Source organism: Agelaius tricolor, unplaced genomic scaffold (assembly GCF_023055355.1).
Source record: "Agelaius tricolor isolate 1412-34295 unplaced genomic scaffold, bAgeTri1.0.p SCAF_23, whole genome shotgun sequence".
Lineage (NCBI taxonomy): Eukaryota > Metazoa > Chordata > Aves > Passeriformes > Icteridae > Agelaius > Agelaius tricolor.
In genome coordinates, this window is record NW_027269283.1 from 12518090 (window position 1) to 12540559 (window position 22470).

Below are 22470 nucleotides of genomic sequence, written 5' to 3' on the forward strand. Positions count from 1 at the left end.
CATTTGCTTTACTTTAATACATTACCTCAAGTATTCCTCTAAGGAAAGATTTCTTTAAACCTGCCCTTTCTGTTCAAAGCCTCCCAAAAAGTCGGCGGGAACTTTGAGGAGGGAATTTGACAATTGTAGATGAGCAGCTCTGGGCTGAGCTCAGCGAGGCTGATTTGCCTCTCCACAGCTGGCAGTGGGGGAAGGACCTGGCTGAGGTGCTTGAACTGATGGGATGGCAGAGAGGGGCTGAAACAACAGCAAAGAGAGGAGTATGACATTACTTTTCATTTTTTTTTTCTGTTGAAGGCCATGGTGCTCCTGGCAGGGTGTGCAGCCTGGAGTCAGGGAAGGTGATCATTTCTGTCTGCAGAGACTGAAAGCTGCCCTGCTGTCTGTGTGATCCCCAGAGGTTTCTGCTCAGAGCTGAGGCTTTCTCGGTGCCTTTGTGTGCTGAGTGCTCAGCCCAGAGGGCTCCTCTGCCTGCCCTTGCCCTGCCTCCCTGCTGGCCGGGCTGTGCTGAGTGCTGGCCTCACGTGTTTGACTTCAGCTCACATTCACCACTGACCTAGAAAAGCTCCTGGCACTGCACAGCCACAGCAGGACAGGAAACAGCTCAGAGGCACAGAAAGAACCAGCAATTACACACTCCTGGAGCCCATTACCATGCTATCTATTTTGTTATCATGGTTTCTGCTTTGTGCACGTTGAGTTCACTGCACATAAAGGGCCGTGTTCTGATTGCTGCTGCTGCTGGCTGCTTTATTGGAAAGCTTGTTTGTTAATGCCTGTTCTAAGTGATTTTGTGCTGGACTTCCCAGCCACTCTCTGGCAGCATCACTCTCCTTTTAAACTTCTCTATTGACATATCTGATTGTCACATCTCACAAGCCAAAGATTCACTTCTCTGACTCAATTACTTTGTGCAGAAAGTGGAGTCTCAAGTCAGAATGAGAACAGGTGGATCTCATCATGGGCCTTGTTTTCCATACTTGGCTTAGGCAAAATCCAGACATGACTAAACATTTGTGTAAATGACTCCCTAAAGAAAACGAAAACCCCAAATCCAGTAAAGTTCACAATATCTAGTGCTATTAAATATGTATGTTTGTTTACTCAGAGCTCTGAGTGCCACCTCCAGGGGTTCCTGGGGCACCTCCAGGGATGGGCACTCCAAACCTCCCTGGGCAGCCTTTCCAGGAGGGACAAAACTGAGCAAACTGAGCTGAGTCAAACACTCAGATCATGAACCCATGGGAATCTGAGGGCCAGGTTGTTCTGTTCACACAGTGTGCTGTGAACAGAAGGTGATGCATGAGGAATGTATGGGGAAAAGAATGACAAATAACCTGTATTCTCAGTGTAGTGACACAGAATCAGTCCTGAAATCCTCTGTTCACTGCTTTTCCCAGATACTCCCTGGCTCTGCAGCCCTGTGCATGTGGTGACAGAGGCTGTTTGTAAATCAGGTTACCTGGGTTGGCTTCACAGCCCTGCACAGTCCTGTCCATCCTCTTGGCAAAGTTTGTTTTAGAAAAAATTGTCTCCATGCAGTCTAGATGTTCAGAATACCAAACATAACTTTTTAATTTTTTTTTTGACACGCTGTTTTGGTTCTCTTTCCCACGAAACCAGTTTGATTACTTAGGTCCTTAAAGTTCAGCACACATTCAGGTGATTTGCTGCCTTGGGGTATCTAAATTTCTGTATGTATTAAAAGTACTCCACCCCTCTCAAGTCCCAAAGTGCAGATTTGAAAAACATCAAATTCCTTCATTACTTATTCTTCTGTCACCCCCTAAATTCTTCCAGTCTTAAATGACAAAATAACTGCATTATGTAGGGATTTTGGGTTTTGTTTTTTTATGTTTTATAAAAGTTGCACATATGAAATGTGTAACAAATATTTTCAGTTTATAGCTTTACATGTTTTATTACACTCGCAGGAGGTGTAACAGAAAAACAGCATGGCAAGAATTCACAGAACAGCTACAGCTAATAGCCAGATCATGTCAAGAACTAACAAAATACAAACATAAAACACAAGTGGGAGTGTATTTGTCTAGAAAGCCTTTTTCTTCCTTCATTTCTTAAGCTGACAGCTGTCCTAGCTGAACGACAGTTTGACTATTATAGTTTTAAAAAGTAGGTGCTAAAGGGTTGTTTTCTTCTCGATCCACAACATATAATTATGCGAGGAAGAAAAAGATCCTACACAAAGACTGCACTTCCTCAGAGCAGTATCTGCTCTGAAACTTCATTATGGGAATGCCAAATGTTCCCTGCGCAGCAGAGCCCATGGCAGTGGGAGCTTTATTGTAGTTTCCCTTAGCAAGTGTTGATGGATTTATGGAGGGCTTCATTAAATATAAGCTTAAAGGATATCCGCTATCGCCCACTTGTCAAAAGCCAAAATCATATCAAAGCCATGGCTGCAGCTCGGGGCTGCAGGTGTTAACAGTGCTCACTAATCTGGGAGTGTTTCAGCCCCCAATTAATGGCAGGGCTCTTGTCTGAGCCCAGCCCTCTCAGAGATAAATTTCCAAGATGAATGCATCCTGTGGAGGCTGAGGGCACTTGTACAGCGATCCCACCCTGCTGATGGCTCCTGCTGGGCTGGCCCAGCTCGGGCTTGGGCTTCCCTGTGGTGCCTTGACAGGCTCCCTGCAACAGAGGCTGGGCAGAGTTAAGGAATAAAGCAGGGATTTATTAAAGGGCCTTAATGGATACGCCTTGGGCAGGAAAAGATCCTGGCCAAGCCTACACCCAAGATGGATGGTGAGTCGTGAGTTTTCACACTTTTATAAGTTTTGGTCCATTTCCATATTGGGGTTAATTGTCTAATCACAGCTCCAGGTTAAGCAGTCCCATCCTCCCAGTTTGCTCTCCTCAATTCCCTGCTGTTTGCACTTTTTGGGCCTGAAGCTGCATTGGCTCTGGGGCTGGAAAGGGATTGTTTCGTGTGACTGAGCTGTGAGGAGAACTGGCTAGCACTTTATATGCAGTTCAGAGTTATAAACCAATGCAGTCCAGAATCTGGAAAACATGAAAGCTAAAACTGGGGGCAGCACCTGGCTCTCAGTGCTCCTTCCCAGCAGTGGCTCCGTGTGTGGAGCTGAGCTGGGAATGGGCAGCTTTGGCAGGTTTGTTCTGATTGTGAGGGACTGAATGCCACAGCCCAGGCTCTGATTTGGGGGGACTGAATGCCACAGCCCAGGCTCTGATTTGGGGGGACTGAATGCCACAGCCCAGGCTCTGATTTGGGGGGACTGAATGCCACAGCCCAGGCTCTGATTTGGGGGGACTGAATGCCACAGCCCAGGCTCTGATTTGGGGGGACTGAATGCCACAGCCCAGGCTCTGATTTGGGGGGACTGAATGCCACAGCCCAGGCTCTGATTTGGGGGGATTGAATGCCACAGCCCAGGCTCTGATTTGGGGGGATTGAATGCCACAGCCCAGGCTCTGATTGTGAGGGATTGAATGCCACAGCCCAAGCTCTGATTTTCAGGGATTGAATGCCACAGCCCAGGCTCTGATTTGGGGGGACTGAATGCCACAGCCCTGTTTCAGTGCTGCTTGGGGAGCAGTGATGTGTCACAGCACCAAACTCTTTGCCTGTCACTGTGGGAGTGAGTCAGAGCACAGGGAATTATCCCAGTGCAGGAGCCCAGTGCTGCCCCTTTGCCCTCGGCAACCAAATCCCTTCTCCTGCCTTCCTCACAAGCGGGGCAGCTGCAGACACAGCCCTGGAACAAAGCTGCAAATACCATCTGCAACGGGCTGTGCTTCCAGACAAAGGGGGTGCACTCTGGTGTTTGTGAAACATGCACTTATGGAATCAGATAAGAACAGGTACAAAGAATAATGGCACAACTCGGGCTGCCCTGCCTGTGGAATTATAAACATTTTGTTCAACCAGTTGTACACCCTTAGTCTGGGCCAACTTCTTAGATGTCAGAATTCTCTATATTTTGATATTCATGGTTAGGGAAAAAAAGTAAAGTAAACAAACCCAAAAGTAGTTCCAAAATTGAATTAATCTTTCAGCTTATAAGAAGTCAAACAGGATATAATTATTATGACTTTCCTCTGTGTTCATCAGGAAAAATACAATAGTCCTATGCATAAAATACCCAATTATTTATTTAGTAGAGAACTATAATGGAACAAAATTTATAGCATATTGTGCTAAACAGGTAATGAGTACAATTTGCCAATGCATTGTTAGAACCACCCATCCATTGTTTGAGTGGGAAACTGGCACCAGGACTTGCTCCTTGAAGGAGTACCCCCAGCACACAATTTATTTACATGTTCTTTGATCAGTGGAGCTGAGAGACCTGGGTGCCTTTGAGGGTCAGGGGGGCCCTGAAGGCCTCACGTGTGGGTGAGAAATTGGTGTCATGGGCAGAGAGCAGGGGCCAAAGCCAGGGGACAAGGAGGGGACAGAGCTCTGCACCACACAGCTGAGCGGGAGAAAGGCAGGAGAGGAGGCAGCAAGGCTTCCAAAAGCAGTGGGAAATTGTGGCAGGGACTGATGGACACAGGAATTTCTGGTTTGATTAAGATGCACCTGCAGCCAGGTGTATCCACAGGCTGGGCTTTGCCAGAATCAGTTTCCACTTGTTTGTGTGAGCCTGGACTATGGGAGACAGTGCACAAAACACAATCCTGCTGGCAAAGCAGGTGTGCTTGTGCTGCCTGCTCAGGAAAAGGCATTAAATCACCCCAATCCACAGCCTGGTACTTTCACCCAACCTCTGTGTTCAAAATGGGGCTCAGCCTTGGACTGCCAATAAACCATTCCTGGGCTAAATGGGATTTATGGGGTGCAGTGGTGAGAACTGTGACAGAGTCTGAGGGACTCTCCCTACAGGACAACCTCAGAGGGGGCCAAGGGGCCCAGCTCTGGGTTTAAGATAAATCACTTGCTGGGATCACAAGGAGGGATATAAAACTGCTTGCTCTGCTGTTAATTTAATCATCTGGGGGAAAAAGTCCTGGGAGGAAAAAAAACAACATAGATAATGATTTAAAATTATGGAAAACATCTTAGCTCCTTTTAATTAGCAGTGGTGCAGTGTTAATTCTGGAGCTTGCAGGGCTCCTTTGTGAGCCTGAAGTTCTGTGCTTGCAAAAGTAGAGCATCAAAGCAAGCCAGTGGCATTGGAAAAAAACAAAATCAGTTTTATTTCAGTTGATTTAACAATTCTAACTTCTCAGACTGAGGCTGGAGGTTTTCCCTTGGGCATCCCTTCTCAACAGGAGAATGAAAATCAAAGGCTTGGAAACCAGGAGAGCTCATACCTGCTGTGAGTGCTGCTGAGATCACCAGAGGATCCTTCCAGCAAAGCAAATGTTATGCCAGAAATATGTCAAGGAGTGGGTTTAGCCCATTGGGCTACAGCCTGGTCTAGACCCTCCAGAGTGATTTTATAGCTAAAACCCAAAAGTGTCTCAATACAAGGCAGAAAATCAGAGTGCCCATAAGGAGGCTTTGAGCATTTTTCTGGCTCCTCAGATGCTGTGTGAGGCTGCAGAGCATCCCTTTGCTCCTCCTGGAGGATTTTTGGGACTGAGTCACCTTGCAGCAGTCAGTGGTTCCTTCTCCCACGTCCTTGGATGTTGGAGTGGGGCAGGAATGATGTGGGGGAGCTTCAGCTGCTCCATGTAAAGGAGAGATGTCATGAAGTTCTGTCTGATCACAAAGGTGTCAAGGGCATAAAAGAACATTGGATGTTTTACAAATCCAGTGCCACTTTCACATCAAAGCAAATGAAAAATGGCATTTGATAAGTTTTGTTTTAATCGAGGCTGGAGGCTCAGACTGGCATTCCAGCCTGTACAGCATTAGGGCAGTGGGTTTGTGGCAATGGTGTGACAAGGTCCTCTTTAGGTTCTTCAATTGCTCCTTTTAGGAAATTATAATTTGCAGTGAATTCTAGCATCACATCCTTTCATATAAAAAAAAATTCAGATGTAGAATATGAGAAAAAATAGAGCAAATATGTTTCGTGCCCTGAAGTGTTTGTGGGAGAAGGGATTTCTGTTTCTACTTCAGCTGTCTCCAGGAGGTGGTAAGAACAGTAGATTGAGAAATAATAAATTAAAACATGGTATTACTTAATTGAAATACAGCCTAAAAATCAATCCTACAGTTTTTGTAACAAGACAGCCCAAGTTAGGATGGCATTGGAAATATGTGTCTAAACAGTACTGGTGCCTGAAACTGGTGTAACTCTTCATTGTCTTGCTGAAATGTCCTCATTGCAAAATGCCAGGATGACTCTGCTTCAACTGTAAGGGAAAATATTAAATGACAGTTGAAGGTTTTGTGCTGCTGTAATCCATAGTGTAACGAGATGCTTGAAATCAGAACCACAAGTGCTGGAGCAATTTGAGCCTAAATTTGCAGAGGACATCTGAATTTGGATCCAGAGACGGGCGTTGAGAGGAGGGGGTGAAGGTCACGGAGCAGGCAGGGTGCGAGCAGCAGCAGGGATCCCATCCCTGTGCCGCGGGTGGGGTGCGCTACAGGAGGGGAGCCGAGCCCGCAGCTGCGCCAGGCAGAGCACAGAGCACGGCGGGGTGAGCTGCGGGCAGAGCACAGAGCACGGCGGGGTGAGCTGCGGGCCTTGGGCCGGCCAGGGGCTGCCGAGGCTGAGAGAGAACGGGAAACGAGCGCGGAGCGCCGGGGAAAGGGCACGACGGGTGACGGACAGAGCGGGTGACGGCCGGGGACGGGACCAGGGTGGGGCAGGGCGGGGCAGATCAGGGCGGGACTGCCCTGCCCGGTCCGGGGCGGAGCGGACCCGACCCCACCCGACCCCACCTGGCCCCTGGGAGCCGCCGGGTGCCGGCGCTCGGGGCCGGGCCGGCGGAGCCTCCCTGGCCGCTCGGTGCGGGGTGCCCGGAGCGCGGGGCGGAGCTGGCGGCGGGGCGGGCGCGGCACCTGCGTGCTGGGAGCCGGCGGCGCCGGGCCGGCCCCTCGGCGGTGCCGCCAGACGGCGGCGGCCGGGCTGGGCGCTGCCGGCAGCCGGAGCATCCCCGCTCCGCTCCGCCCCGCAGCCGCGGCCATGACCGACAACATCCCGCTGCAGCCGGTCCGGCAGAAGAAGCGCATGGACAGCAAGCACCGCGGCGGGTGAGGGGCGGCGCGACCCCCGGGGCGGCGGCGGGGCCGCGCTCGGGATGCGCGGGACGGGGGCGGCGGCCCGAGCCCGGGCGGGAGGAGGAGGAGAGGATGAGGAGGATGAGCGGGGGGGAGGCAGGCGGGCGCTGACAGGTTGCTCCTGACGCCATTGCCGCGGCACGCCCGGCGCACGGCAGGATGCGGGCGGGCTGCGGGAGCGGGGACAGCCCCGGCGGGGAGCGGCTCGGCCCGGCCTTCAGCGCCGGAGCCGCGGACACAGCGGGGCAGCAGCGCCCGGAGGGGCCGGGCCGGGCGGGGGCCGTGTCCCCGCGGCCGTGTCACCGCCGCACCCGCCCGGCCCGGCCCGGCTCCTGCTTGTCATCGTCCATCCCCGCTGTGGAATCAGCCGGGGCCGGAGAATCCCCGGCCTCGGCTGGGAGGAGCGCAGGAGCCTCGGTGGTGCGTGTAACAAAGGCCCGGCTCCCTGATTTACTGTATCAGCTCGGCAATACAATATCCTTGGTGGCGATGTCGCCGTAGCCCGGGCGTGCGATGCGTCCCTAAAGGAGACGTAGGGAAATGTTTATACCGGTGTGCCCATGCAGGAAGTTAAATAAGGAAAATGGTTTTCCAATAGTCTGCCATTACGAAATCGCACCACTGTGCAGACAGGTTGGTTTGCACACAGCAGGGTGTACGTGGTATCCGAGTCACCTGGCTGTCAATTATCACAGCATTTCATTCGTCCCTGGAGAATTTGGTTTTTTTAAATGTGGCGAGTGATGTTAGCAAAATAAACCAAAATATTGACAGAAATTTTCACTATTAGAGCAAGGGGAAATATACACGTTTGCCTTGTTAATGTTTTTGGTTGGTAGTTTGTGTTCAGAGCCCTGCGACTGACATTGCTGTGCACGGTTTATTCAGCATTAGGTGTTTTCCTTGTTGCCAGGTGGTTGGCGGTGCTGTGGCCGTACCCGGGGCAGGGAGGTGTGTGTGATGCAGCAGCAATCCCCGGTGCCTGTGTCACATGCGCTGCTGAGCCAGTGCTACAAGGTGCAGCCACCACGGCCTTGCCTTTGGTGACGCGATTGAAGGGAGCGGGGAGAGGTGAGGGCCTGGGAAATTTCTCCAAGCTGCTCGATTGGATTCTTTTCCTGGAGTTCTGTAATCTCCAGCAAGAGCCTCCTGGGTGTTGGATGTGGTTAGTGCTGCCTAGCAGAGCCTGCCCTCAGCTAACCCGAGCCATGGGTCATTGCCTGTGGATTCTGCCTGATTAGCAGCCACTGAGAGGCTTTCCAGTGGTGGCAAAAAATTCCAGCGGCACAGGAAGGAAGCTTGCCTAGGGCTTTCACTCAATAGCAGTTGAAATAAATTGGATTTGGGGTTTCTGTTTGGTGCAGTAATTGTTTGGGGGTGGGATTTGTCATACATGAGGAACCCTTGTTTTAGTGATGTGATCTCCTGGTGTTTGATCAAGTGATGGATAGCAAAGCATTGAAGTCAAGTCAAACCAGTGTTAGAAACCACAGAATAAATCATCCAGCAAGTGGAGGGGTCCCTGGTGTCACAGCCAGAATAGAGTCCTGGGAATCCTAGGCCATAATCAAGGCCTCCTTTCTTCTGTTCCCTCTGAGGAAAAACCCACACGAAAGCCATCCAATTTATGTTCCTTGGTGCATATGAAACCCAGGATGAGCAAGTGTTGAGGGGCTTCACTTTAGCACAGCCCCAGCTGGCTCCTGCTCTGGGGGTCCCCCAGCAGTGAGGGTGAGTTTTCAGACAGATTTTTGTTGGTGAGGTCTTCTGGAGTGGGGAGCAGATTTCTGGTCATGAATGCCTCTATAGAAATCTTGGTTTCTGTTAAAATAAAAGCAAGAAATGGCTAATTCACCTGTAGGGCAGGTGCCATCCAGCAAGGCTTTTATTTCCCTCAGCTTCTGGCATGCTTGGAAAGGAAGCCAGGGAGGAGCTGGCTCAGGAACCTTGCAGAGATGAGTGATGGCTCAGACAGCTCAGGTCTGTGCTGGAGAGAAGCCATGAGCTTAAAGAAGCGAGTGGGAGAGTGGGGATCTGTTCCTGAGCACAGCTTCAGAGGGGCTGAGCTCTCCATTCCCATGCTGTGCCTTGATTCAGCCCTGTTCATCCCGAGGCTTTGCAGCTCTCTGGAGCCCTGTGATGAGGGAGGGATGGCAGAACTGCAGCAGCCCTGCTGGGCTGGGGCTGAGCCCGAGCTGCCCGGGCCCAGTCAGGAGCTGCAGGTTCCTGGAGCACCCTGGGCACTCTGCTCAGCACGTGACACGAGTGCTCCCCTAAATAGCTCGTGGTGTCAGCCCTCAGTCCTGCAAGGCTCCTTTTAAAGCAGCAGACTGCTGTGCTCATGCAGCTGCTGTGAGGAGAAGGCCTGGCTCCAGAGCTGCAGGGGAAGGAGGAGCTTTACAGGAACACTTGCTGAGGCTGTGCCACGGTGCTGCCTGTGTACTCTGGCTCTGTTTAAAATGGCAAATTCCATTTCAGAGTCAACAGAGAGGGATGGCAGCTCCTGCCCTGGGAGAGCCTGTGTGGGTGTGCCCTGGCACATGCAGCCTGGGGCTGGGCTGCCTTCCCACAGCCTGGGAATTGGGAATTGCAGGAATTGCAGCTCCCCTGGCCCTTCCAGAGCCATGCCAGCTGCATGGCCTGCAGCAGGAGTGTTACAGAATGTTCCACCTGCAGGTGCATAAAAGGGTGAGGTGGTGGTCATGCATGGCTCTGGTTTTCTTTAGCCATGGAAAATTTGTCCCCTGTTTTTGGAATGATGTCACGTGGGGGTTGGTTTGTGTGTTAGAGGTGCCAAGCACAGCCCATAAGGGTCACAGAAACAAGATCTGAGAAATGGGCTCGGTTTAGAAGTGACTAAATATGCCAGTGAACTTCAGCACCAATTTGACAAATGCCACCTCAGAACTCATTTGGTTGTAGGTTTGCACACCTACAAAAGTGGCACTTTTTTCCTATTGGGTTTGTTTTACATGGGAGTATTTTTCATTTGATCCTCAAATACTTCTCTGTCAAACATTTATAAATAAAACCTGCTTCTTGCTAGTGGCTGTTCACCTGGCAGCCACTCTGCTGTGTTCCTGCCTCTTACATCACCACTGGGAACGTGGTTTTGTGAGCAAATATAATCCCAGGTGAAGTGCACAGCAGACCTGTTCTTCAGTTCCTCCTGTTCATTTGGATCCCTCTGCAGATTGAGGGCAGCATCCCTTACAGGCCTGAGCTTCAGGTACAGTTTGCATCCTGAGAGATTCTTTTCAGTGGTTGTGACTCTATTTGAGGATTTTTGAGTTTGTTTCCCATTGTTGTTTTTGCCAAGTTATGATTTAAAATGTGAATTGCACAGTGCTGTATAAGCTGTCCTCATGTGTTTTTCGTAGTCTTTCTGCAAGGTGATGTTTTTGAAAGTCCATTATTTACCCTCACTTGCTTTTCTATACTTCAGGGATATTGCAGGACTGTTCTTCAGTCCTTCAGCTTCAAAATGGAGAAGGAGAAATGTTTAGGAACGTGTTCCCAAACTTTTACAGAAACTGTTTACATTTCTGTAACATTGTGATTCCTCTTCTTGGAAAGTGCACGTTCATTTTATCAGCGTTTCTCAGCAGCAATGTAAACTCCCAGCTGTTTTTCTAGACAATCTTTCCCTTTCCAGGATGCAGTCTTTAGATTTCATGATGGAAAACATTTTATTATTCCTACTAATGCAAATAATTCTCTGCCAGAAACTTCCTCCTGTGCCACTGCCTTTGCTCTGAGCAGAGAATTTTGTAGTAATGAAGCCCCTTCCCTCATCATCTGCATCTCTAAGCTTGGGACTTAAAAATAGGGATGGCAGCTAGAGAAACAGCAGATCACAGAACTACACAGTGCCTGCAAAACTCTTGCAGGGAGGAACAAATAAAGTGACTGGAAAAAGCTGACAGCTCCAGTCAAAAGGACTTGATATTTAATGGGCACCAAAGCTAATCTGAAAACACCTATGTATGTGCTCAGAGTACTTTGTTTCTGGTGCCCATATGAATAGGTTTTTCTTTTTTACATTAAGATTATTCAGTTTCCAGAGGAGAAAGGGAAAGGAGAACTAATAATCTTATTGATTCTTCCCCAGTGAAATTTAAGACATCACTGAAAAGTTTAAAAATAATTAAAAATTAAGGCAATTGGCCACCTTTGGGAGGAGTGATAAACATCTGCCTGGAAGAATGAGCACATGGTTCTGTGCTTGAGAAATTGCTCTGTTCTGACCAAAAGTTCACTTTTAACTGATTTCAGCAGTTCATGGGCTGGCACTGGAGCAGTTATTGTGAGATAACATTCCTGCTGGAGCAGGGTTTGGGCAGTGGATTGCTCTGAGCCCACCCAGCACAGCCCAGGAGGGGCAAACACGGTCACAGGGTGCTGAGGGTTAAATACCAGCACTGGGGTTGAGGGGGTGCCTTCAGAACAAAAATCCTGGAACACTCTGGGGTAAGAGTCAGGATTTGCTGTCAGGATTTTCCTCCCTGGCACAGGAGCTCCAGGGCTGTGATGTAATGGGATTCCTGAGGGCTGAGGAACCTCCCCAGTTCCAGTGTTGCAACCTGGGGCTCCCAGTGCTGGTTGTAGTATTCTGTTCATTGGGAATTTCAAAATTAAATATTGTACAGGAAGCTCGTGCCGTAAGGCTGTGGAGGAGACTCCCAGCAGAAATTCTGGATATTCTTTACTCTGGCATCCACGCTCCTGATATTTGCCTTCAAAACTTGCTAGGCAGGAAGTTTTCCTTTTGTTTGTTTAATTAGGTTTTCAGTTTGCTTTCCCTGTAATTCAGGAGCTTGCAAAAACTGACTCCAGCCAGGCAGGGATTTCACAAACCTGTTAGTTTTACTCAGCAGATTCTCCCATGCCCTTTCTTGCATATTCTTGGAGCTGCATTATTTTTAGGTTGTTTCTCAGGCCCCGGAGTAGCGCAGCATTTGGAAATTACCATTCTTACAACAACAAGTGTGTTTGTGGGGCAAATGCTGCAAGGGGTCACCCTATTGTAAATATTATGATATAGGTGTGGGGCTATTTTGCTGTTGAGTACAATCCCTGTAAGAGGCCCAGCCTCAAAAATAAACAAAGGTAAATGGTTTCAGATGTCTGATTGCAAGGACTGACGGATTTTTCCTAACTGGAAAGCACATTGTGATGAAATAGGCTGTGTGGAGACCAGATTTGCTCCCTTGGGTAAAGCTTCATTTTGGAGCCTTTTCTCCTTTGTGAAGGAAGGAAAACCACATTTTTCTCCCTTTATTTCTGTAGAGCATATCTATATTCTGTTGGAATCCAAATAACACCATTTATAGCAGTTTCTATTCCAATATATTTGGGATGCAAGTGGCTATTTGTCTTAGGTCTTCACCTGCAAGCACAAAAGCAAACTGAAATTGAAAGGTATCTAGCTCATAAATACATTTCTGTAGTAGAGCTTCTGAATTTCAGTGTTTAACACCAATTTTGCTGTTTGTCTGATCTTGGTAACCAGCTGCCTTTCAGTGTGGATTTTATACATAAATGTGGGGGGGAAAGAATCTACTAGTTTGGTTTTTTTAACAAGCAAAACTAGTTTGTAGAGGTGACAAAAATTGAGAGTTTCGGGGGCACGCAGAACTTCCTGAAGTGGTTATATTGAGGGTATTTCTATTAATTCTGGTTGTATGGCACTCCCTAGGGAGCAGCTGAGGCAGGGGGTGTGTGTGACACCCAGAGGTGTGCTAGGAATGAACTCATTCATTAATGAATGGTCCCTCTGCAGGTGCTGTGAGTGCCTGAGGTGCTGTGGCAGGAGGGAGCCGAGGCCTCGGAGTGTCTGGCTTGGGCACCCAGAGAAGAGAGACCAGAGGTACCCTCGCAATGTCATCAACAACCAGAAGTACAACTTTTTTACCTTCCTCCCTGGGGTAAGCATGACTAAAGTTGCTTTTCATCGTCCCACCCCAATGCTTTCCCCGTTTTTCAGTGGTTTTACAGTAGATAAGTGCAGAATCTGGAGCTGGAGAAAACGCTGGGGTTGTGTTTGGTGGAGTTGATGCCAAGGCTGCCTCAGGGCAGCAGCAAACCAGACACAGAAGTGTCCTGAGTGTCCAGGACTGCTTTAAAACTGCCCCAAGTCAGCATTTAGTCACTAGGAAAGCATGCAGAAATGTTTCTGGTGGTTACTTCAACATGTGTAACATCCTCCCTTCTCTTTTTGTCTGCTTTTTTTTTTAGGTGTTGTTTAACCAGTTCAAATACTTCTTCAACCTTTATTTTTTGCTCTTGGCCTGCTCTCAGTTCGTGGTTGAGATGAGGCTTGGTGCACTTTACACATACTGGGTTCCTCTGGTAGGTCCTTCAAGGTTTATTTCTCCAAGAAAGTTTTGGTGTTTGACAAAATTTCTTGTGCTGCCTTTTCTGTGAGGTGTAAGTTTGCACCTTCAATGGTATTTTTAACTTGCTTCCTGAGGCCTGTGCTGTGCATGTTGTAGGGTTTACCTTTCAGTGCAGTGACATCCCTGGGAAAAGCCAGAAAGGAGTGAAGGGGCAGCTCTGGGACACTGCTGTTAAAATTCTATTTGTTTTAAAGCCTGGATCTCCATGAATTCTCCATGAATGACATGTGAGATGGCACAGTCAGCTGGAACATGTGGGAATATTTGGGGGTGATTATTTGAAGGCTCTTCAATCAGCTGAAACCTAAGCTGAAAATAGCTGATGTGTTTTTAGTTTTATTTTGGGAAGCAGGTAGGAATTTCTAGGTAAATGAATGAATGCATTTCATTGTTATATTAATAATTAGATCACACATTTAGATATGTGTAAGTACTAGAAACCTGCAGTTTCTAACATCCCCTTGCTCCATTCCTAAAGCTCCTTATTGACAGAGGTAATCAGTAGCTGGTTGCAGCTTTCAACACAAGTTGTAAAAAGTTCATTTTCTGTGGTGCATGAGGAGTCTTTTAACTGTTTAGTCTGAGCTAATAGTCTCTGGTAGAAACATGACTTTGTGATACCAAGCCCACAAAGAATTGCCTTGCATTTATTAATTATTTTTTATACAGTGAAGGATGGGATGCAGGCATTTCCTCATGGCAAGAGGAAATGAAATGACTGCTCAGATGTACAGAAGGGTAGGACTGAAGCCCTAATCAGGCAAACATGTAATTATACCATGAGCAGAGCACATAAATATCTTTAGAGTGTTATTTGTGTGGGTGGAGTGTCTGTGTACATACACATGAAGGCACATGCATCCTCTGTTTATCTGAATATATAAAAAGGGGTTTATACAGATTTCTGTATACATTGCTATACAAAGAACTCTCCCAGATGAGTTGTGCTGAGTACAGTGGCTCTGAGGTGCTGAGCACTGGGATTAGAGGGGTCTGCCTTACCCTGGATTTCTCTCTCTTGGTTACTCAGCTGTGGGGTAAAATGAGATCTGGTCCTTACATTCTTCAGGTAAACTCCACAAAGGTTTTCTTGGGGATAAACTTTATAAAGATTTGCTTGGGGTATTACCTTTACAAAGGTGTGCCTGGGGAGAGCACCCTGATAAAACTGGGAAGTTTCTTAAGCAGCAAGTGTGTTTTTAAGGAGCTGGTGTGGGTTTGGTACTGGGGATTGCACAGCAGCACATCTCAGTGCACCGATGCAGGAGGATCAGCTAGAGGAAGGAAATGCAGATTGTTACATTGGCACTGATAAATATGGCTGTTGTTGGAGGCAGATGTGATTTCTCCCTGACCCTTTGCTCCCTCTGTTTCCCCGTGCTGCTGGCAGGGGTTTGTGCTGGCTGTCACCGTGATCCGCGAGGCGGCCGAGGAGCTGCGCTGCTACATGAGGGACAAGGAGGTGAACTCGCAGATCTACAGCAAGCTCACAGCCAGAGGTCAGCCCCAGGCTGGGAACTCAGCCCTGCTGACAGCCAGAGCCAGAGTTCAGGCCTGGGAGGGGGCTCTGGGCTCCCAGGCACGTGGCTTTGTGGCCACGGAGCCCCGGCACGCGGGGGCTGCTCCTGGGTGGCTCCTCAGCGGCTCTGCTGGAGGCTGGGGTTTGCTGAGGGATTCATGGCATGGGCTGGGTGGGAAGGGACCCTAAGGATCACCCAGTGCCACCCCATCCATGGGCAGGGACACCTCCCACTGTCCCAGGTGCTGCCAGCCCCAGTGTCCAGCCTGGCCTTGGGCACTGCCAGGGACCCAGGGGCAGCCCCAGCTGCTCTGGGCACCGGTGCCAGGGCCTGCCCACCCTACAGAGCCTAAAAAGACCCTAAAAATGATGAGGTGTGTGTTTGTCTGCAGCAGCTGCTGTGGTTCCTGAGGACTGGCAGGATCAGCTCCTGCATTTTCCACATCCATCCCCTTGAGCTCCTCTGCAGCCCTGAGGAGTTTGGAGCCCCCGTTTGGGAGAGAGCCCAGGCTGGGCTCAGCTGAGCCTGACCCTGCTCTGGCCATTGTTTCCAGCTGTGCTGTACCTAACAAAGACATTTAAATTCTCATTTGAACAATCCAGTGCTGCCTCACCATGGAGTTACTTCTAATACCGTGACAAAGATGGTGAGGCCAGAGTTTTGTTTCAAAAAGAGAATTACCTGAATTTGAGCAAGTTTTGGTTCTTTTCCGTTTCCAATTTCTGAGTTATAAAAGTTTATACCCCTGGATTAAGATGCAGTGATGTAGGTGTAGTAAAAAAAATGCTGCATTTGTAGGAATAAGGCTGCTTTTCAAATATAATTGCTTAAGGCTGGATATATTTCTCATGCCAGGAGTTATGAGGCAACTCCAAACTGGGGAGTTTGAGTTTTCTGAATATTAAATCCCCTTTTAATAACATGTTCTTAGTACAACACTTAAAATGCTTGGCAACCAACAAAAGCCTCATCCAAGAGGGGTGTACTACATCTATTTAAAGATATAAAAGAGTTGCCTTCTGGATTCTATTCAATGATCTATAAGGGGCCTGACCTCTCCTTTAGTTCTTTTCATATTGCTATTACGTTTCCCATGAATGATTTCCCTCCCCCCAGTCCTTTAACTTCTCTAATTTTTGTGAAAGAAACCAAGGAGGATTGGCAGCTGGGCACTAGCTGAAAATCTCAAGCCACTGTATTTAACGTGATCTTTGTGCTGAAACAGGAATGAGAGTGTAGTATAGCTCAGAGTAGAAAAATTGTAGAAAATTATTTATGATTGTCACATGGTTTGGGGAGAAGAGTAATTTTCTGTCTCTCACTGAATCTCAGAACTTTATTTTTTGGGAGAGCTGATCATCTTTTCTGCTGATTAAAACCTCAGCTCCTCTGGGAATTACCTGGGAGCAGGGAAGGGCCTGGTGAGGCTGGGGATGGAAATTTGGGGGTTAATTTATACAGTCAGAGGAAGGAGCTGGCTTTTCAAGGGAGAGTGTCCCCAGCTCAGAGGTAGAGGCAGCAAATATCAAAATAAATTTGGAACAGCTGATATGAACAATTAATTTTCAGTGTAGCTGACAGTAGGACCTGGGGTTTTTACAAGTTGTTTCTTCTGTAGCTGCTGTTGAAAAGCACAGGTCGTGCTGCAGGGGTTTGGTACAGCCCTGTGCTGAGACCTAATGACAAAACCCTCCACCCTAAACCTTTTTTATCTTTTTACCCAGATGATCCATTTATGTTCCAAAATGACAAAGCCAGCAGACTTCTCGAAAAGTGTTTTTTTTTGGTTGTTTCTTTTTTTAGTGGAAAGCTCTGCATTTAAAGAAGAGTTGTTTGGATTGTTATAAAAAATAATCAAATTTCAATCCCCTATTCATAAGCCACAAGCCTTCCTGTGTTCAGGGCTCTGTGTTCTGATCTGCTTGATGGAAAGCTCGAACTGTGCTTGCGAATTCCTGGCTTGTTTTTCTTCTCCTGCAGCCCCCCTCCCTGGGTAACACTGCATAATAGAGAGAAACTCCACAGAAAAGTGGGAAGGGACCTCCTACTGAGGGGTGCTACTTAAGATACAGATCATTGGCATTTACCAGCCATAAAAAAACCAATATTTTCCCAAACTCTGCAAGTCCCGCTCCACAGCATAAGGCTACAAAAGCCAAAAGTTTGGTGCAGCACATCAAACAAACCCACCCCCTTTCTTTTTTTATGTTTTAGATGCATTTAACTTGTTTAAATCTTTTCTGGCTAATATATTTATTACTTGAAATTATCTGCTTTCTGGTGCATCCATCATGCTGCAAAATTGGTGATAATTTCAAAAATCATAGCTTAAATTGGAGCAAACTGTTTGCATTTGATTATGTTTACTTTCTTTAAAGAAGATAAATCAGGGCATAGCAGAGAATGAAACAAATACCAGACAAATTTTAACAATAGATTTATTTGAATGAGAGCTCAAGACTAGTTCCTTTTAAAAAGTGATAAACACCAACTTCTATTCTGATAAACTTAAGGAAGTACAAACTGAAAGTAATATAAATGCTGAATAAACCTGTGTGTATTTAGAGGAAGCATTTCTAGTTGCACTAACAAAACCAGGAGTTTATAATTACAAAAATATTTAATTACAAAAATATTTAAATAGAGCAGTTGTAGGAAATGGAACAGTTGTGCTTATTAGCTGGTTTTAAACATGCATGAGAAAACATCTGATGTTTAGGTGGCAGTTTCCCCACAGAAAGAAAAGGGAATTACAGAATTCCCAAGATCAAAATAAAACTAATTCAAGTAAGTTCTTTATGGGAGTCCTGAGTCAAAGGAAACATCTGGTCCTGGGCCTTCTTAGCAGGACGTGTGTGCACTCTGCAGAGATGTCACCCACAGGGGCCAGGGAGGCTGCAAAAGCAGAATTAGCTACCTAAAAAGGGCATCTCATTTATCCAGGAGTTATAAAAACGTGTGCTGGTTAGAAAGGTCCCCTCTTTGTTTTACCCTCCAACAGCTGAGGTTGGGAGGGTTCCTGAACAAGACAAATCTGCTCCAGCTGCTTTGGGTTTTCTCAAATTGGAAAAATTCTACAGCAGATGATACTGTTTTCAGCATAATGATCCCAAAAGCCTTTTATGTACGTAATGATAGGAAATCATCACATTACAGCTTTGTCCAGGCATTAATTTTTCTTTTGCAGAATGATTTTTTTCCTTGTTAAGGAAAACCTAAAAAAGTAAGTTTGCCTGAACCCTGCAGGTAGCGCTGCTTCTGCTGACAGTCACCAGATAAGTCCTTGTGATCTTGGAGAGAATACAGAAAATATGGTTAAACAAATCCATAGCTTTTCTGCACTTTGGGTCGGGAGTGGCTGTGCCTGTGTGGGGAGAGCACTCGGGCTTTTTCCCCCCCTTCCTTTGCACAGGAGAATATTCAAAAGCACTTTTTGTTGCTTTGTGAATAACCGTATTAAAAGGGGAGGAAGAGATGTTATCTGTCAGACCCTTTTAGTGTCATAGTACCTAACTTTGTATAGCCCATACAGAAGACTGCCAGGGATGCTTTTTTTGATCCTCTTGGAGTGCAGCTTTTCTTTTCAAGCCCCACCGTAATGGACTCTTAATCCCCGGTTTGCTTCCTGCCCCGGCAGAGATGTCTTTAGCCCAGCATTCGTTTTGTTTACCTTTTTTTTTTTTTTTTTAAACCAAAAACCCTCACAAGGCAAACTCCAGAATCCATGAAAGACCTATGAGATATTTGTGAAATGGGCCATGACTGCTTATAATTTGTAGGAATAATTACAGCATGCAAGGAAGTCTGCATTTATTAGCAGCAGTGATGAAGCATGTTGTTAGGCACACAGTGTGTCACCAAAGCAGCAGGCTGCCCCAGCCCAGAATGGCTTTCATTGTTAATTTGGAGCAGAAACACTGAAGCATATCCTGAGAAGGATGCTAATGAAGGGACTGCCAGTAGTAAAATCCCAGTGACCTTTGTGCTTTGTGCTAATTTCTATTCCCCCTCCCTTCCCCCTCCTGCTTTCCCCTGAGCTGCTATCTGGCCAGTTAGCCCGTGAATTTTGAGGTACAGTAGGAGTGTTGTCCGTGCCAGGGTGAGCTCCACGTGCCTCCCCCACTTCCACTCAAATCACAGCAGATTAAAGAGGCTTTTGTTGAAATATAACAGACACGTGGAGGCAGGGTTCAAATTAACTGATTATAAATCACTAGTTAGTCTGAGAAGCCAAATCTAGAGCTGGCTAATGATTTGAAATTACTAGCCAATTGTTAAATTAATCCCCTGTTTTAAAGCAACTGGGAAATGTTTGACAGCTGCACAGGAATAAATATTTACATGATTTCTGTAGGACCTGTTCTCTGCTGGTTTGGCCAGGGCTGCAAGAGGCAAAGGAGAGGTGGCAGAGCTGAGCCAGAGACTGTAGCTGCAGCAGGCAGCAAGTGAGGCTGGATTTTGGAAGGACCCATTGTACTTCCAGGCCTTGGCTTGAGAGTCGAGCTTTGCATTTCCAGGCACCTGAGATAAAGGAGTTGGATTTGATGGTTCCCTGCTGTAACTTTCTGTTCTTGCTCTGGCACCTGCCTGATGCTGAAAGTGTTTTTGAATTCATGAGTTAAGCAGTACAAAAAGGAGTTTAGTGAGTTGTTTCAGAGTTATGACTAAGGAGTGGCTGGGGCTTTCTGCAGCCAGGGCTGGTGTCTGGAGCTGTTACAGGAGGGGCTTCAGCCTTTTGTGGGGGACCCACCCCTTGGTGGGGATAGTGAGCTCAGAAATCCTCCCAGGGCAGCATTGCCCAGTTCCTGGGGTGGAAACATTTCCCATTTTCACCCCCATAGTGCAGGGGAAGGAAGGGAGGGGAGGAGCAGCACACAGCACCCAAACCCTGTCCTGCTCCGCTCTCACACCAGCGCCTTTCCTTTGCAGGGACTGTCAAGGTGAAGAGCTCTAACATACAAGTGGGTGACCTCATCATTGTGGAAAAGGTTTGCCTTTATATTCATCTTTACTCATCTTTACTGTGGAAAGTTGGTTGTATGGGTTTTTTGTTTTTTTTTTTTTTTTTTTTTTGTTTTTTGTTTTTTTTTTTTTTTTTTGTTTGCAAGACCACGGAAAATGAGATCTTTTGAATTCCTACTTACTTTACAGCAGGCTTAGAATATCAGGTGTTGAACACAAGTTTAAATATTTAATCACTTTACGGTGTTCTCCCACTTCACCAATGACATCATTATCTTTTCAAATGAGGGTAAATCTGTAGGTATGCCTATAACCTCTTCTTTTACTTATACTATAGCAAGATAAAGAACTTCCCTATCCTTTCTGTGACTGTTGGCCACAGGTTAAATACCTGGAACAAATGCAGCACCCAGGTGTTTCTTTGGGTATAAGCATTGCAGTTTTGGGAGACCCAGTGATCTGTTTGTAGATACTGGTATATACAGGTATATTTCCCCCTTTGTACAACTTTTAATGTGTTTTTTTTAAATCCACTGATTTTGTTTTTCCCACCCACTCTCTGCAAGTAGCTGTGACCTCTAAAACCATTAGTATGAAAATACTCAGTACAAAATGAGAAACTTGGTAGCTGCAGATTCCAGATACAACCTTTCTGCTAACATGGGACTCCTTGAAAGGAAACCAGCACTAGTTTAAGATTTCTTCATACTTCTAGAATTACTCTCCAGCCCTTTTGTAAACCTAACCCTTGGGTCTGGTCAGTGGGAGCTGGCACCAGTTATTATCGTGCACTTGGAATTCTGCAGGGAAGCGAGTTCAGGATTCAAAGCAAACTGAATCCCAGGCTCCAGGCTGACAAAGGAATCCTCTTTGTGCCTCTGCTGCTCTGGGGAAGGCGCTGCACACGCGTGCAGGGCTGGCTGCACAATAATGGCCTTTCTTCTCCCCCCAGAACCAGAGGGTCCCTGCTGACATGATCTTCCTGAGGACGTCGGAGAAGAATGGTAAACATCTGGAACCAATTGTCAAAATAGCCATTAACCTTTCACTGGTTGTTTGGAGAAAATTATCTTTTGGAAATGTGAAAGAAATAGATAATAGTAAAATTTTAGAGAGAGGGGGAACTCAAGTGGTTTTATGGACCACCACTTCTCAGGATGTTATACTCTAGTTTTGTTTGCTAATCAAAGAATGTAGGGGTTCAGTCCAGGGTAAATGAATCTGGTTGCATTTTAGATATATTGACTTACTGTTCAGGCTTGCTTTGTTAAGTGTGGGATAAGGAAATGTTTGATCAGAAGGGTTAGAAAACAGATTAATGGGAACATTTCAAGTGTCTTAAAAAAAATATAGCACAGAGAATTCTGTCCTAGTGGAGGGAAAGGAATGTGGTGCAGGAACACCATCATTCCATTATTAACAAATGCAAATCAGCCCGTGTTTCCAGAGGAAGAAGGATGTGGGTGTCCTAGAGGGGAGGCCATGCCCTGAGTTACCTGCAGGTGTGCCTGGCAGAGGTGGCAGGGTCCCTGACTGCTGTTCCCATCCCCAGGGTCCTGCTTCCTGCGCACGGACCAGCTGGACGGGGAGACCGACTGGAAGCTGCGGCTGCCCGTCACCTGCACCCAGCGCCTGCCCACGGCCTCTGTGAGCACCTGCCTGGCACTCTGTGCTTGGGAGCTGTGGACAGGCTTTACCTGAAAACACGGGGCTGCTGCAGTCCTGTTTTCAGGCTGGGGTTTCTTTCCTGGGGCACACATAAGTCCCAGGAGTCTCTCAGGTGTCACCCCAGGAAGTCCCCTGCTACCCCAGGTGTGTTTTCTGGGGGACTCCTGGGCTGCAGTAGGTATCAAGTCAATTCTAAAACCACGCCAAGTAACTCTTGGTGCAGTGTTCTGATGAAACTCCTGTACATTATAAGCTGTGGCTGGCTGATAGGAGCTGGTAGGGCTGATGGATGTGTCTGTTTGACAGGACCTGCTGCAAATCCGCTCCTACGTCTACGCAGAAGAACCCAACATTGACATACACAACTTCGTGGGGACCTTCACCAGGGTGAGTCAGCTGGCAGGGCCTGAAATCAGCCAGGGTTTATGAAAATTCTCCATCCTATCAGAAATCCCTCTGCCAGCTTACCCAGCATCCCTCCCCAAACACCTCTGTGGACTCCTCTCATCCTCTGCTCTTTTCCATTACTGACAAGTTTGTTTATTTTTCTCTTTTTCCCATTGTAGGAGGACAGTGACCCTCCAGTAAATGAAAGTTTAAGCATAGAAAACACCCTGTGGGCCAGCACAGTGATTGCATCAGGTAAGGTGGAGACCCATGTAAAATTGTTTTTAAGGGAATATGTTAACAATTTTTAAAGGTATTTCTGTGATGGAATAATAATTCTGTCAGTTGGAGAAATTAGCAGTTGGAATGAGGT

The 22470-nt window shown here is 47.1% G+C and overlaps 1 protein-coding gene across 2 annotated transcripts in view; it reads left to right on the forward strand.

The window, feature by feature from the left end:
* Positions 1 to 6915: 6915 nt before the first annotated feature.
* The window catches only part of ATP9A (ATPase phospholipid transporting 9A (putative)), a 48021-nt gene continuing 32466 nt past the window's right edge, over positions 6916 to 22470 (forward strand). For both annotated transcript variants that reach the window (XM_071447097.1, XM_071447098.1), the window contains exons 1-9: positions 6916 to 7135; positions 12945 to 13089; positions 13400 to 13513; positions 14951 to 15059; positions 20010 to 20068; positions 20995 to 21046; positions 21595 to 21689; positions 22017 to 22097; positions 22277 to 22352. In XM_071447097.1, the coding sequence (XP_071303198.1) occupies positions 7068 to 7135; positions 12945 to 13089; positions 13400 to 13513; positions 14951 to 15059; positions 20010 to 20068; positions 20995 to 21046; positions 21595 to 21689; positions 22017 to 22097; positions 22277 to 22352 (799 nt within the window). In that variant the 5' untranslated portion in view covers positions 6916 to 7067. The remainder of the gene's footprint in view (positions 7136 to 12944; positions 13090 to 13399; positions 13514 to 14950; positions 15060 to 20009; positions 20069 to 20994; positions 21047 to 21594; positions 21690 to 22016; positions 22098 to 22276; positions 22353 to 22470) is intronic.